The 15745-nt window shown below is 43.8% G+C and overlaps 1 protein-coding gene across 2 annotated transcripts in view; it reads right to left on the bottom strand.

The window, feature by feature from the left end:
- The window catches only part of LOC105496758 (cadherin 13), a 1175273-nt gene that overhangs the window by 20490 nt on the left and 1139038 nt on the right, over window positions 1-15745 (bottom strand). For both annotated transcript variants that reach the window (XM_071085018.1, XM_071085017.1), the window contains one exon: window positions 282-515. In XM_071085018.1, coding sequence (XP_070941119.1) covers window positions 282-515 — 234 coding nt within the window. The remainder of the gene's footprint in view (window positions 1-281; window positions 516-15745) is intronic.

Raw genomic sequence — 15745 nt, 5'->3', positions numbered from 1 at the left:
ATATTGGAGTTACAGTATGTAGCAGACAGGTTAGGATATACAACACAGGGTGTACAGTACAGAAAACATCAGAGAGGAAGCAGAAGAGAAAACGTCTATGTTTGAAACAGATAAATTGCATTTGTTTGTTGGTGGGAAAATTGTCAGTATTTATAATAAGCCAATAACTTAAAATGAACCAAATGAGAATACATGAGAGAATAGTACAGAAAGAGCATTTTGGGAAGAGAAACTAAACTGAAAGCTGGAAGAACAGGGAGAAATGCTTTAGCTAGACTTACTGTTGATCTTGGAGATCTTCCAGACTTTATCAGGAACAGCTTGTTTGTGGATTTCAAATTTGAAAGGATCTGTATTCGGGTGAAGATCCTTATCTGATGCTCCCAAAATGACTACACTGAGGTTTTTGGCATCATCACAGACTTCAGCTACCGTGGGGTAAATGAAGGGGGCATTGTCGTTCACGTCCTCCAGGGTTATCAGCAAAGTCCCAGTGCCCGTAGCAGGAGGGTTGCCTGTGGGAAAAAGGGAAGATGTTGGTATGCAACTGGTATATGCGAGAGCAATTTACCATAGTACTTTTTACATTGTAAACTTATCTTGCACTTATCTTATTTTTTGAGACAGGGTCTCACTCTATCACCCAGACTGGAATGCAGTGGTGTGATCAAGGCTCACTGCAGCCACAACCTCCTGGGCTCAAGCAATTCTACCACCTCAGTATCCCAAGTAACTGGGACCACAGGCGCACGCCACCACACCCGGCTTAGCGTTTGCATCTCAGAGGATACTTTTTGTATTTTTTGTAGAAACGGGAGTCTCACTATGTTGCCCAGGCTGATTTCAAACTCCTGGCCTCAAGCAATCCTCCTGCCTCAGACACCCAAAATGTTGTGATCACAGGCGTAAGTCACCATGCCCAGCCCATTTCTCAGTTATTATTAATAGTTGCAAACAAGATTAACAATAACAGATTTTTTTTGGTACAAAGTTTAGTGGTTTACAAACCCATTTATCATATATAAGACTTTTTTTTTTTTTTTTTTTTGAGATGGAGTCTCACCCTGTCACCCGGGCTGGAGTACAATGGTGCAATCTCAACTCACTGCAACCTCCGCCTCCTGGGTTCAGGCGATTCCCCTGCCTTAGCCTCCTGAGTAGGTGGGACTACAGGTGCCCACCATCACGCCTGGCTAATTTTTTGTATTTTTAGTAGAGATGGGGTTTCGCTATGTTGGCCAGGCTGGTCTCAAACTCCTGACCTCATAATCTGCCTGCCTCGGCCTCCCAAAGTGCTGGGATTACAGGCGTGAGCCACCGCGCCTGGCCTTAAGACTGTTGATTGAAGTTCTTTAGGCTTAATACTTTACCCTTAGAATACCAAGCTTCTGACACACTAAAAAGTCATTCTCACACACTGAAATCTATTCAAAGAATGGAGATAAATATGACTTTTCCTCATTTACCAAATTAAATCTTTTACATAAGTAGCCAGGTATTCACACATGTTGGTGGTAGGGGGAGGATGGAGTCTCCATGAGAGATGAGCACGGTTTCCCTGCTGTAGCTCTCCTCTAACTAGGGAGTTGACTAAAGAGGGAAAGATTTAATCTGAGAGATTTTCTTCTGGGGCTGAAAAAGAGTCTCAGATGGCCGATGGTGCCACTGGGGGCTGGGATGGCTGACCCTGCTGGACAGGACAGATTTAGGAAGGTGGGTTAGTGATGAGAAATGAGATCAGCAGCTGGCTACAGGGGCACAGAAGCAATCATTATTCAACCTTTGGGCCTTATTTTTAAAGCCTTGTTTTTTTCCTAATATTTCAGCTACTTCCTGAAATGTTTTGCATTTTAGGAAATACTATTTTAAGATAATGGCCCTCATAATCACCAATCTAATAATGTCTTTCTTTTCTTTTCTTTTCTTTTCTTTTTTTTTTTTGAGACAGAGTCTTGCTCTATCGCCCAGGCTGGAGTGCAGTGGTGCGGTTTCAGCTCACTGTAACCTCTGCCTCCTGGGTTCAAGCGATTCTCATGCCTCAGCCACCCAAGTAGCTGGGGTAACACGTGTGCACCACCATGCCTGGCTAATTTTTGTACTTTTAGTAGAGATGGGGTTTCACCATGTTGGCCAGGCTGGTCTCGAATGCCTGACCTCAGGAGATCCACCTGCCTTGGCCTCCCAAAGTGTTGGGATTACAGGTATGAGCCATTGCACTTGGCCCTAATAATGCCTTTCACTTAAAGAAAGGGCGTTTAATGTTAATAAAACTCAGATTGCCTTTATTTAAGTTTTCTCTGAATTCATTTTCAATCATTTGTGCATTAGAGGTTTGCTCTTGGGACAAACCATTGGTTAGTAATTTCTAATTTTCTGCAAGAAAGGTTAGAGCCAAATTCATAGGTCACACATTTTAAGTATACAGATTTGCCTGATTCCCAAAAGAATTTGAAGCACCTCTAAAATGACAGCACCATAATTTTATTCAGTAGTACAATCGTTTCTTGGCGTTTGGCTAAGACCAAGTGTAGATCTGTTCTTATCAGTTTTAAAAAGTAATATGATACAGTACTAACCTAACCTATGGCTTGGTTTCCTTTTTCTAATCCTTATTTTCACTTAGCCAGACTTCCAAGTATAATTTTACTTTATCTTGTACTATATTTATGTTTGGAAATGACATTAAGTTTGCAGTTAGGCAATCGAGTTACTTGGGGGTTAGAAGGGTAGAGAGTATTTGAAGTTGGCATACAGGACACAGGCAAGTCCTAGCGAAGAAACAGGGAGACCTCTTTAGATGCAGACAGTTTATTACTTAGACAGTAAAAGGAGGCATGGGCATTGTGGCCTTGGTGCAGGTCATGGCAAAATAAAAGGGACTGGACAACTGCAACAGAAAGAAGGGATGTTGCAGCAGAGCCAACTCCAAGCTGCTTCTCAGCAGTTTTATAGCAGCAGCTGTGTCCTGAGAGGGGCAGGCAGAAAGCCCCTGCACCTCATAGAACCTGGAAGGCAACGAGAAACTGGCTGGGGGACTGCAGGGTGTTCTGCCAAGACTCGGCGCAGCTGCAGGTCACACCCTCCCCGTGTGGCTCTACATGCAAAGTCGTGGGGTGCCGTGGTGGAGCTGCTCCCCCAGAGCTGAGGGCACTGATGGTGGCATGGGCTCCTGGAGGGCCTTGAGTAGCATCACGAGGGGCCTGTACTGATTCTACAGAGTGCAGAGCCTTTCCAGGAAGGCAGTGATCCAGGAACAATCGGACCTGACTTATTTTCAGAAAGCACACAATTGTATTGATAGGAAATGTGAGACACTGCAGGCAGGCGGACCAGCCACGGATGAAGAGAGGCATGACGCGTGCAGCTGGAGCAGGAAAGCAGTGTCTTGTCTAGGTGATCAAGCACTCAGACGAGCCTGCCCGAAGAAGAGCAGAGTGCAGTGGGAAGTGGGAAGACCAGCAGTTCAGCCTTGACTGTGCTAATGGCCCGTCGAATTCAATGCACCTGTGCAGATGTGTGCAGCTTGGCGGAAGTGCCCAGGCTGAGCCAGGGGTTGGGAAGTCATCAACTCATAGATGCCTTTGAAACTTCTCTATCAAAGTGGTTACCCAAGGTGAAAGTTCAGAATGCCAGAGGGGTGGAATACGGAATCCTGAGAGACCTCAAAGTTTAAAGAGCAGATGCTACTTTTACAGGAGAGAACTGGGAGTCAGTGACCCATAATTAAGTGTGTCATGACCCCCACAAGGATAAGAAGTAAAGAGAAGTAATGGGATTTTGCAAGGAGAATGTTACTGGTGACATTTTTGGAAGAGGTTTCCATTAATGGTGAAAAAACCAGCTTAAAGGAAGTTGAGCAGTGAGTCATGAAGAAGCGCAAGCTGATACTTTTCAGCAGGGCTGGTGGAAATTTAAATATATCAACACCCGAAGACAGTTACAGAGTAAACATTCAAATAAATGTCTGCTAAAATACCAACACAAATGCAATTAATCATTTGAAGGATGGCTATTTCTAATGGTGGCATATCATCAACTTTTGTTAGAGCGCAAACTCAAAAGAAATGCATAATTACTTTGAAGTTGGTTTTTCACTGTCAGCTTTAGTCATTTAGCTAAATTTCTTTATTGAAAAATTATTTTTTTCTTTTTGTTGAACTAATTGAGTATCTCAGAAGAATCCATTATGTTTTTTCACTCTGAATATATTGTGAAGCCAAGTCATTTGGTAGAATGGATGAGAAGGCGTTGTGAGCATTTGAAATATGGCCGTAAGAATTGGCCTTTTGTGAACTTAATTATACTACTGTCTTCAGTTTCCCATGTGTTATTCCCAGGCCAGGCTGGTGATGTCTTTTTCCGAAGTCAGTAAAATGAGTTCATTACTTTGGGCAATGAGTTAAAGACAAGATTCACAAAATCCTAAGGGAAAGAGCCTCTCTCAGCCTCTGTGCACACGATAGAGAAAAATCACATCCAAAATTCAGGTGAAATTCAAAATTTCAAAATTCCTCACAAGCCCATTTGGATCCAATCATTTCAGGGGCCCAGGAAATATGGGGGCTTCTAAGTAATCTCTAGATTTTCAGCAAAAATCCCTCACCCCTCTGTTCCCCTTTCCATCAGCAGCCTCCACCACCATGGAACCACTCATAACCAAGAATCGAACCAAGGCACAGTGAAGACAGGGGCCCTCCTTTACGAATTTTCTCTTTCTTTTCTTTTCTTTTCTTTCCCTCCCCTCCCCTCCCCTCCTCTCCCTTCCCTTTCCTTCCCCCTTCCCTTTCCTTCCCCCTTCGCTTTCCTTCCCCCTTCTCTTTCCTTCCCGCTTCCCTTTCCTTCCCCCTTCCCTTCCCTTCCCTTCTTTCTTTTTCTTTTTTTTGAGACAGAGTCTCTCATTCTGTCTCCCATGCTGGAGTGCAGTGGCACAATCTCAGCTCACTTCAACCTCTGCCTCCTGGGTTTAAGGAATTCTCCTGCCTCAGCCTCCTGAGTAGCTGGGATTAGAGGCATGCAGCACCACGCCTGGCTAATTTTTGTATTTTTAGTGGAGACGGGGTTTTGCCATGTTGGCCAGGCTGGTCTCAAACTCCTGACCTCAGGTGATCTGCCTGCCTCCCAAAGTGCTAGGATTACAGGCATGAGCCACCATGCCCAATACGAATTTTCTCTTTCAATAGGGAAAAAGCATCAATTTGAGCAAAACACCTAGAAATGGAGCTAGAGTGGGACTCCCTCTTTGCAGCTCCCTTTTGGAGGAAGCCCCGGGGCCCATGTTCTCAGGGTAGCCATTTCAAGGATCAGAGGAAGCCCAACCTCTAAAGGTGTGGGGGTCTGGCTGAGTTTGTAGGGGCTTCTGTCTCTATAATGTTAGGAGCTGGAAGGACTGCTGAGAGAAGAACCACTCCAGCTTTCAGGTCTTCAACATAGTTGGGAGGTGGGTTTCCCATTGGGAATCTGCTGAAGGTCATGGCCCCTGACTCCAGAGAAACATACCTGCATTTAGAAACACACCTGAGGGGTCCACAGACACCCAAATTGCAAGCCCAGGCTTGGTGGAAGTTCAGAGCAGAAGATCTGAGACCCATTCATTGTAGGTATGGTGAGGCTGAGGTCTAGAGAGATTTAGGACAGGCTCAAATGGACACTGTGAGTATCAGGCCTCCTTCTCTAGAGCAAGAATTAACTTACACTTTCTCCACCAGAATTTTTATTACATAGCTTGAGTCTTGCAGGCTCTCATTTTAACCATGAAAGCAAACTATAGTCCCTAAACCATAATTTCAGGTTATTATTATTACTATTTATAGCTTCTTTCTTATGAGCTATTATTTTAATTGTGGTGAAATATACATAACATAAAATTGACAATTTTTAACCATTTTGAAGTGTACAGTTCAGTGGTGTTAAGTACATTCAAATTGTTGTAGGAACATCACCACCATTTATCTCCAGAACTTTCTCACCATGCAAAACTGAAACTCTGACCCATTAAACACCAACTCCCCATTCCCCTTCCCCCGGCCCCTGGCAGCCACCATTCCACTTCTTGTTTCTATGAATCTGATGACTCTGGGGAACTCATATAAGTGGATTTTTTTTTTTTTTTTTTTTCCCACAAATAAATGGTAGATCAGGCGCGGTGGCTCAGGTCTGTAATTCCAGCACTCTGGGAGGCTGAAGCGGGCAGACCACTTGAGGTCAGGAGTTTGAGACTGGCCTGGCCAACATGATGAAACCCCGTCTCTACTAAAAATATAGAAAATTAGCTGGGCATGGTGGCACGTGCATATAATCCCAGCTACTCTGGCGGCTGAGGCAGAAGAATCGCTTGAACCCAAGAGGCGGAGGTTGCAGTGAGCTGAGACTGTGCCACTGCACTCCAGCCTGGGCAGCAAAGCAAGACTCTGTCTCAAAAAAAAAAAAAAAAAAGAGAGAAATGGCATTTGACTAGGTCATTCTAAATGTATTTGACATTCTTAGCTTCCTGTTCCTATTTTGCTTGCTGGAACTAGTGATTCTTTGGCACCCAGCCTGTGTCATAGTCAGGCTGGGTCCCCAAGGAATCATCAGTTCCAGCTAGCATAGTCACAGTTGTCCCTGTAGTAGGACAATAGGCAGGATGGGGGCTGGGACCAATGCCCGAGGCTTGCTGGTTATCACTGGCCATGCACGGTAAAATAGCATTTACTATTTCTGCAGGAGGAATAGCTCAGTAGCCAAAAATGATCCTAGAGTGGAGTAGATCTTTTTCAGAGATAACAGCAGGGGGCTGGGCTCCACATGGGGACGGTCTGTGCTGATGGAGGTTCGTGAAACAGAAACTAGACCCCAAAGCTGAGGCCTTGTCTTCCAGCTACAAGACCATGCCAGGCAGGGAAGGGGGAGGGATAAGGATGGAGAGAAAGGAGGAATCTTGGCAGCAGGACCTTATGGAAATGGGCATCTGTGGGGTAGTGGTTCAGAGCCTCATGAGTGGGGAAAAGTGTTGGAGCCTGTGGCTCAGCCACCAGGAGAATCACCATATACTAATGCTCACCCTGGGTTTGAGGCAGGGCTAGAAGAACTTCCTTACCTCTTAAGGATAGATAGCCTTGACCAAGAGGGCCATAACCTTCCCCTGTGCTGGACTACACTTTAGATGGGCTTCTTTCAGACTCTAGAGCCCTGATATGGTTTGGCTTTGTGTCTACACCCAAATCTCATCTAGAATTGTAATCCCTACATGTTGAGAGAGGGAGATGATTGGATCCTGGAGGTAGTTTCCCCTATGCTATTCTCGTGATAGTGAGTTTTCATGAGATCTGATGGTTTTATAAGTGTCTGGCATTTCACCTGCTAGCACTTCTCTTTCCTGATGCCATGTGAAGAAGGTTCTTGCTTCTCGTTTGCCTTCCACCATGATTGTAAGTTTTCTGAAGCCTCCCCAGCCATGTGGAACTATGAGCCAATTAAACCTCTTTCCATGATAAATTACCCAGTCTTGAGTAGTAGCTATATAGTAGTATGAGAATGGCCTAATACAGGCCCTGACTTCTCTTTTCTTGAAGCATTTACTTTAGAAACTTGCAATTGTATATTCTTTCTCTGTCCCTGTGAGATATAAGTCTCCCAACCTGTTGCTAGTTTTGCAACCCAGAACCACCTTTCTCAAGGACCTGGTACCTCTTTGAAATGTAATCATGGAGAGGAATAGCGTCTCTGTGTCTCAGTCTCTGTGGAAGGGTTGGAGCCTAACTCCAATAAACACCCATTAGCAAACACAGATGCCTAATCACGTGGACCAACCTCCGACAAATGTCCTCCAGTACTTTTCCATTAGCTCATCCCAGGGCTTAAAAACCCTCCCATTGTTTGTTTCAGCAGAGTTAGTTCAATCTCTCTCCTTTATTGTAGCCTTGAATTGAGCCTTTACCTTCAAACTCTGTCCTGCCCAGTTTTCTTTGACATGTTCAGATGTTGGCAAGGCTGAAAATTGCAGGGGATCTGGTTGTGATAATCCGGGTAAGCCACAGTTCAGGCAGAAGCAGGGAAGCGAGGTGAGGGGTGGTGTATCCACGAAAGGAAGGTTCCAAAAACGAATGATAAGAATGATCATGTCACACCAGGAGTGTGGTACTATGTGTACCCTTTGGCAAGCAATTTAAGGAGACTGCTTTAAACATGGCTTGATTTTAATTTGTAGGACAAAATTGAATGCATGATTGATCCACAAGGCCCTGTGAAGTGTTTGGTAAAAACATGCGCTAAGTCTTTATGGTCAGAGTTTCTTTGATGCCAGGAGTTTCTGCTGATCTATATTCAGTGCTATAAGTAATTGGCTTTTTCTTTTTAACCAGTAGTTGCACACTGGCATTTGGTCTGCTAATTCATTATGTTTCTGGGATATCCAGTGTTCTAAGAATCCTTGTTTTTCATCCAAATGGCTTCCAGTGGAGCACATGTTCCCAAGATGGCCAGTGGTCCTTACCAGCCTACTGCCTCTGCCCTGGCTTCTAGGAGCGTAAGACTTGGGCCTTCCTCATATGTTGCCTCCTAGCTAACCTGAGTTTAGTCAGTATAGATTTTTCTTCATTTCTCCATTCCTGACTTATGGCTCCCTCCTTTCTCTTAAGCATGTCTTTCAGTCTCATACTACCTCTTTTCTTAATATTGAGCCTATTTGTGTACATGGATAGTTTAATAGGCATCTCATTTAAGGTTCTGAAATAAGTATACAAGCTAAAAAGTCTTCCCCCATTTTTCTCCACCCACAAAGTGTACGTTGTGTTGGGCGATATCATGGGGAAAATACCAGGAGCAAACCTTAGCTGCAGGAATCTCTTTTCGCTTGTGTCACTGACTTCTTATTAGAAAGACATTTTTTTTGGTTACAAGGTTGGCAATTCCATCATGCAGCAGTGTGAGTGGGATGTAAGGAGATATTTTTAATTTTACCCCCTAATACAATCATATCAAATCTCATTTCCAAATGAGGAAATGAGGACTTGCAGCAAGGATATCTGGCAACAAAGCCTATTTAAAATTGCTTAGTAGGAACGACAGTTTTCCTTCCAACCCGTTTTCAGTGACAGCCTGTCACTCTTGACTGAGAGATCTCCAACCTTCAGATGTTGGTGGGCTATTTATTTTGCAAACAGCCCTCTTGCTGATACAATGGCAAGTCTTGAGGGGGAAAGGGTTACCATTTTCTTTCCTCTGGATCTGAGTTACTGGCTCTGTTGCTCTAGAGGACTATGCCTTTTAGACGATGGTAGTCTTTTGCTTCATGGACTTGGCACCCTGCCATGGTCTTCCTGGCATTCTACCTCTGCTTGCCTTTGTTTCTGGCTTTGTCATTCCCACTCAGCACTGACAGCTTGTAAGAGACTCAGTACATTATATGACCACGATAGGACCACATGGATTCTACTGCCGGATTTCAAACTCCAACAATTAACCTTGTATTTCTTCAAGTTGAGCAGTGATAACTGCCTATGAGATGGCCAAGTTGGCCACCTGGGCATTGCACCAGGCCTGCCTGGCTTACTGTTGGTCTGATTGGCTCATGATTTATACTGAGCCTTTTGTGATCTTGGTGTAGTGAGGGCAGAACTGTGCATTTTCTAAGAGACGCAGGGTAATATAATTAATAAATGGTGAAGATTTACATAGAGGAATTGAGTGCCTGCTGTTATACAGACTAGGAAAAGTCCAAGCCAACCAGGCAGGTTGTTGCTTTGAGCACATGGGGGTCTACTTTCTAGTTTTTTTCTCATTTTCTAGAAGAGAAAACTGGAAACTCAGATTAAGGAACATGTCTAAGGTACTCTAACATCAGCGTATCAGAGGCATTTAAATCAGAGCAACTCCATCTTGAATAGGGGCTGGGTAAAATGAGGCTGAGATCTACTGGGCTACTTTTCCAGGCGGTGAAGGCATTCTAAGTCACAGGATGAGATAGGAGGTTGGCATAAGATACAGGTCATAAAGACCTTTCTGATAAAACAGGTTGCAGTACAGAAGCCGGCCAAAACCCACCAAACCAACATGGTGACAAGGGTGACCTCTCGCGGCCCTCACTACTGCACTCCCACCAGCACCATGAAAGTTTAAAAATGTCATGGCAACATCAGGAAGTTACTCTCTATGATCTAAAAAGGGGAGGCATGAATAATCCACCCCTTGTTTAGCATATCATCAAGAAATAACCACAAAAGTGGGCAACCAACAGCCCTTGGGGCTGCTCTGTCTGTGGGGTAGCCTTTTTTTTATTCCTTTACTTTCCTAATATACTTGCTTTTAAGGGAGGAGACCACCCCTCATATTGTCTTATGCCCAATTTCTACCTCCAAAGATAGAAGAAGTAAAAACTAAAAGGCAGAAATGAAATCCACAAGCAGACAGCCCAGCGCCACACCGTGGGCCTGGTAGTTAAAGATCGACCCCTGACCTAATTGGTTATGTTATCTTTATTTTATTTTATTTTATTTATTTATTTTTTTTGACGTGGAGTCTTGCTCTGTGCCCCAGGCTGGAGTGCAGCGGCGCGATCTCGGCTCACTGCAAGCTCCGATCCCCTGGGTTCACGCCATTCTCCTGCCTCAGCCTCCCGAGTAGCTGGGACTACAGGCGCCCGCCACCTCGCCCGGCTAATTTTCTTGTATTTTTAGTAGAGACGGGGTTTCACCATGTTAGCCAGGATGGTCTCGATCTCCTGACCTCATGATCCGCCCGTCTCGGCCTCCCAAAGTGCTGGGATTACAGGCTTGAGCCACCGCGCCCGGCCGGTTATGTTATCTTTAGATTACAGACATTGTATACAAAAGCACTGTGAAAATCCCTGTCCTGTTTTGTTCCGATCTAATTACCGGTGCATGCAGCCCCCCGTCGTGTACCCCCTGCTTCCTCAATAGATCACGACCCTCTCCAGTGGACCCCCTTAGAGTTGTGAGCCCTTAAAAGGGACAGGAATTGCTCACTCGGGGAGCTTGGCTCTTGCTGATGCTCCTGGCCGAATAAATCGCTTCCTTCTTTAACTTGGTGTCTGAGGGGTTTTGTCTGCAGCTTGTCCTGCTACACTTTCGCTTATGGACTTGTCCTGAATTCTTTCTTGTGTGAGATCTAAGAACTCTCTCTTGGAGTCTGGATCGGGACCCCTTTCCGGTCACAAGCATGTCACCTGTTTGAGAGCTGTGGCTCCATGGTAGGGCATCCCCATTCCTGGAGCTTTCTGGCTATTCCATAAAGCGAACGGAATGACTGGCAATTGTAACGCACTTCCCTGTCCGTAAGAGCCAGAGCCGCAGAGCTCAAAGTTTGAGTATTTTGGTGCTTGTGGTTGGTACTAAACACTGGTAGAAAGGGTAAAAAACAGTCTCCTGTGCTTTTCTTACCTACATGACCAACAGTATTTTCTTTGTGTGGGAAGCCTGTAGAACTGAACCAAGACTCCTCCAAGAAGCAGGAGCCACGCACGTTTCTCCTGGCATTGCTTTGACGATGTGGGTGTGGATGCAATGAGAAACAGGGCCAGGTTTTGAAACCATCCCCACAGGAATTGCATGCCAGGTTCTGGGTACAAATACAGTTATAATTCAGCATTAATCAGCCTACACCCTGCCCAGTTCCTTGTTGCAATAGGTCATGTATTGTAACCAAGTTCCTCGATTTTTCTGAGGTGGTTTAATTACCTTTTTCTCTTCTCTTCTCCTTTCTCCTTTCGGCCTGCTTCCTACCTAGCCCTTTTGGAAATGCAAAATAATCTCTAAACTCCCCCTCACCAGACATTCCCTACAAGGCAAGGTCATCTATATGCCCCAGGGATCTTTCCTCCAGAATTGACAGTCAATTTGCAGATCAAAGCACATCTCCAGGGAACTCTCACTTCCAGGGTGGCCTCAGGAGGACATACTGAAAGCACGCCCACTTGGCCACTTTTACAACTTATTTCTGCCCAGGAAGGCATTGACTCAACTGTCAACTCAACTGTTTAGTAGATAAGACACCAGGCTAGCAGGGGGACCTCCTGCCCTTGCTCACTTCCCCTTTAACTTTATAAAAATGTCTGCTTTTTGCTCCAAAGATGAAGCAGCACACTTAAAGCAGGACACTTTGTGTCTTTCCAAGCTAACTTCAAAAATAAATTCACTTTTCTTGTAGCAGGCCTGGATCTTGTTAACTGGGCTCTCCTGCAGTGAGTGGTTAACCAGCTCCTCAGTTACAGTAGCACTAGATCCTGCCATTTGCATCCCCACTGTTCCCCTAGATAGGATCTCTGACATTAAGGCCAGAAGACTGTTTAAGAATTGATTTGCATCCCCATTGTTCCTATAGACGAGATCTCTAACATTAGAATCATAAGGCTTTTGTTTAAGGATCACTTAAGATGTTTTTCAGACACACCTCCTTTGAATTCCAGCAACCAGTTGGAAGTCTCCCACACAGGAACAGGATCAGCATGAGAATACACCTGCTTCCTCGCCCCTTCCTATGACTTCAATCTGCACTCTTACCAGTCAGGGATCTCCATACTTCTGCCCACTCCAAAGTCCTCAAAAACCCGAACCTCAAATTCCTTGGGGAGATGGCTTTGAGGTTCCCTCCCATCTCCTTGTTCTATGACTCTGTTGTCAACGTGTTTGAACCAGAGCAACTCCATCTTGAATAGGAACTGGGTAAAATGAGGATGAGACCTACTGGGCTGCATTCCCAGACAGTTAAGGCATTCTAAGCCACAGGATGAGATGGGAGGTCAGCACAAGATACAGGTCATAAAGACCTTGCTGATAAAACAGGTTGCAATAAAGAAGACGGCTAAAACCCACCAAGACCAAGATGGCAATGAGAGTGACCTCTGGTCATCCTCATTGCTACACTCCAACCAGCACCATGACAGTTTGCAAATGCCATGGCAACATCGGGAAGTTACCCTATATGGTCTAAAAAGGGGAGGCATGAATAATCCATCCTTTGTTTAGCATATCATCAAGAAAAAGCATAAAAATGGGCAACCAGCAGCCCTTGGGGCTGCTCTATGGAGTAGCCATTCTTTTATTCCTTTACTTTCCTAATAAACTTGCTTTCACGTTACTCTGTGGACTATCCCTGAATTCTTTCTTGTATAAGATCCAAGAACCCTCTCTTGGGGTCTGGATCATGACCCCTTTCCATTAACACTATAATTAAACCTGTTTCTCTGCTGCAACCCGGTGTCTTGGCATATTGATTTACTGTGTGCATTGCTTAACAAACCTATTGTGATTACAATTTTTATGTGTGGTTTTTTTTGTCTATTTAAATTTCAGGGATTTTATTTCATGCAAAACCTTGTCCAAACAGGATTTCCACTTAGCTAAAAAACACTGAGTTTTTTTGACAGGTTCTGTTGTTCAGTAGCTATATATATACATATAAGTGCTTTAAATCTTGTCATTAATAGACATAACTGAAAACATAGTGTGATCCTAATTTAAAAATCTATATATGATTAAAGAAAAATCAGAAAGACATACATAAAACTGTAAGTGGTGATTATTTCTCTAGGTAATTAACATTAAAATAATACATTTATCTATTTTTAATTTTCTTTACAATAACCATGAACACATTAAACTCAAAATTATACAAGGATTAAAAATATTTTTTTCCAATTCTACTTTTTTTCCCACTCTTTATTTTTGCAATAATTAATTTTTAGTAAATTTACAGAGTTGTGCAACCATCACCGCTACCTGCTTTTAGAACATTTCATCGCCCCCAAAAAGAAACCTTGGGCCCATTTGTACTAACTCTTCATACCGACTCCCAGCCCCTGGCAACTACTAATCAATTTTCTGTCTCTATAGATTTGCCTATTTTGAACATTTAATATAAATGGAGTCATACAGTAGGTATTTTTCGGGTCTGGATTCTTTCACTTAGCATAATGTTTTTGAGGGTTATACATGTTGCAGTGTGTATTAGTACTTCATTCTTTTTGATGGCTAAATAATACTCCATTGTATGGACAGACCACATTGTTTACTCACTAGCTGATGGACATTTGAGTTGTTTCCACACTTGTCTATTATGAATAATGTTTCTGTATTAGTCTATCCTCACACTACTAATAAAGATATACCCAAGACTGGCTAATTTGTAAAGGAAAGAGGTTTAATTGACTTACAGTCCCACGTAATCATTTAGAAGGAGAATGAGAAGCAAAGTCATGTCTTACATGGCAGTGGGCAAGAGAGCTCATGCAGGAAAACCCCCATTTATATAACTATCAAATCTCATGAGACTTATTCACTACCATAAGAACAGTATGGGGAAAATTGCCCCCTTGATTCCACTACTCTACCTGGCCCCACCCTTGACACTTGGGGATTATTATGATTCAAGGTGAGATCTGGGTGGGGACACAGCCAAATCCCATCAGCTGCTGTCCATATCTGAACACAAAGGACTAGATATACATATGTTATGAAATTTCTGGACCAGTAAGACAAGACTCCAAATGCCTCTCCCAAGAGGGTCCCCTTAGAAGAACAGGATCCCTGGTCTTGCCACAGTGAGATGGTATATTAGTCCATTCTCATGCTGCTATGAAGAACTGCCTGAGACTGGGTAATTTATAAAGGAAAGGGGTTTAATTGACTCACAGTTCCGAATTGCTGGGGAGGCCTCAGGAAACTTACAATCATGGCAGAAGACAAAGAAAAAGCAGGCATCTTCTTCACAGGGTGGCAGAACAGAGTGAGAGGAAGCAGGGGAATGCCAGATGCTTATAAAACAAGCAGTTCTTATGAGACTCATTACCATGAGAACAGCATGAAGGAAACTGCCCCACGATTCAATTACCTCTATCTGGTCCCACCCTTGACATGTGGGGATTAAAATTAAGATGAGATTTTGGGTGGGGACACAGCCAAACCATGTCAGATAGGTTGGTTTCATAGGCACTGAATGTTAGGATCTCAACACAAACTTTCAGAAGTTAGCTCTGAGAAGTCTTAGAAAGTAGTAGACTTTTCCAGCCAGTTATCCCAAATCCTACCTCTATCCCGGTGGTAGGCCCAGAGGCATGCAGCATATGTCTTACCTTGGAAGTTATGAGTACAAGTGGTTTTATTTGGAAACAGTGTGCAAAGTGAGGTTGTGTGAAGAATGAAACGTAGGAAGACAGAGAACAGGGAAAACAGGAAGCCCTTTTCTGAGCTCTATAGAGTCTGAGCTTTAGGATTTTTCTTGGTCCTGGTATATAATCAGTGCTCAACATATGTTTGAATTCTTAGGTTGGTGCACAAGTAATTGTGTTTTTTGCCATTACTTGCAATGGCAAAACCACAATTACTTGTGCACCAATCTAGAATTTGATTTGAAAAAAACCAAATATGTATGGCTCTTCCTGTAAATATAATCATATACGTTTGTATTTCCACAAGTTGGCTTCTATTTTGAGAGCAGTGGCTGTGTCTAAATTCGAATCCTTCATTATCTAACCCTTGGGGAGAAAACAGTGTGTGGTGGGGCAGAGGTCTGCAGAACTGGGACTCAGAACAAGGTGTCCATACCAGGGACATGGAGAGGGACCTCAGCTAGTGTCCCAAGGAAGCCTGAGGCCCAAATTCTGGGAGGATAATCAGGAAGATGGGCCCATCTGAGAGGAGCCACAATGTAGATGTGAGCTAATGAGCGATCTTGAGCATGGACACATGAGCAGTACAATCTATGGCCCCAAATTCCCTCTAGGTTGCTGTGTGTCTGTTGAACCTTCAATAAG

This window comes from Macaca nemestrina, chromosome 18 (assembly GCF_043159975.1).
Source record: "Macaca nemestrina isolate mMacNem1 chromosome 18, mMacNem.hap1, whole genome shotgun sequence".
NCBI classification, from domain to species: domain Eukaryota; kingdom Metazoa; phylum Chordata; class Mammalia; order Primates; family Cercopithecidae; genus Macaca; species Macaca nemestrina.
Note: the sequence above shows the minus strand (reverse complement) of the source record. Positions and strands in the feature narration are given on the sequence as shown.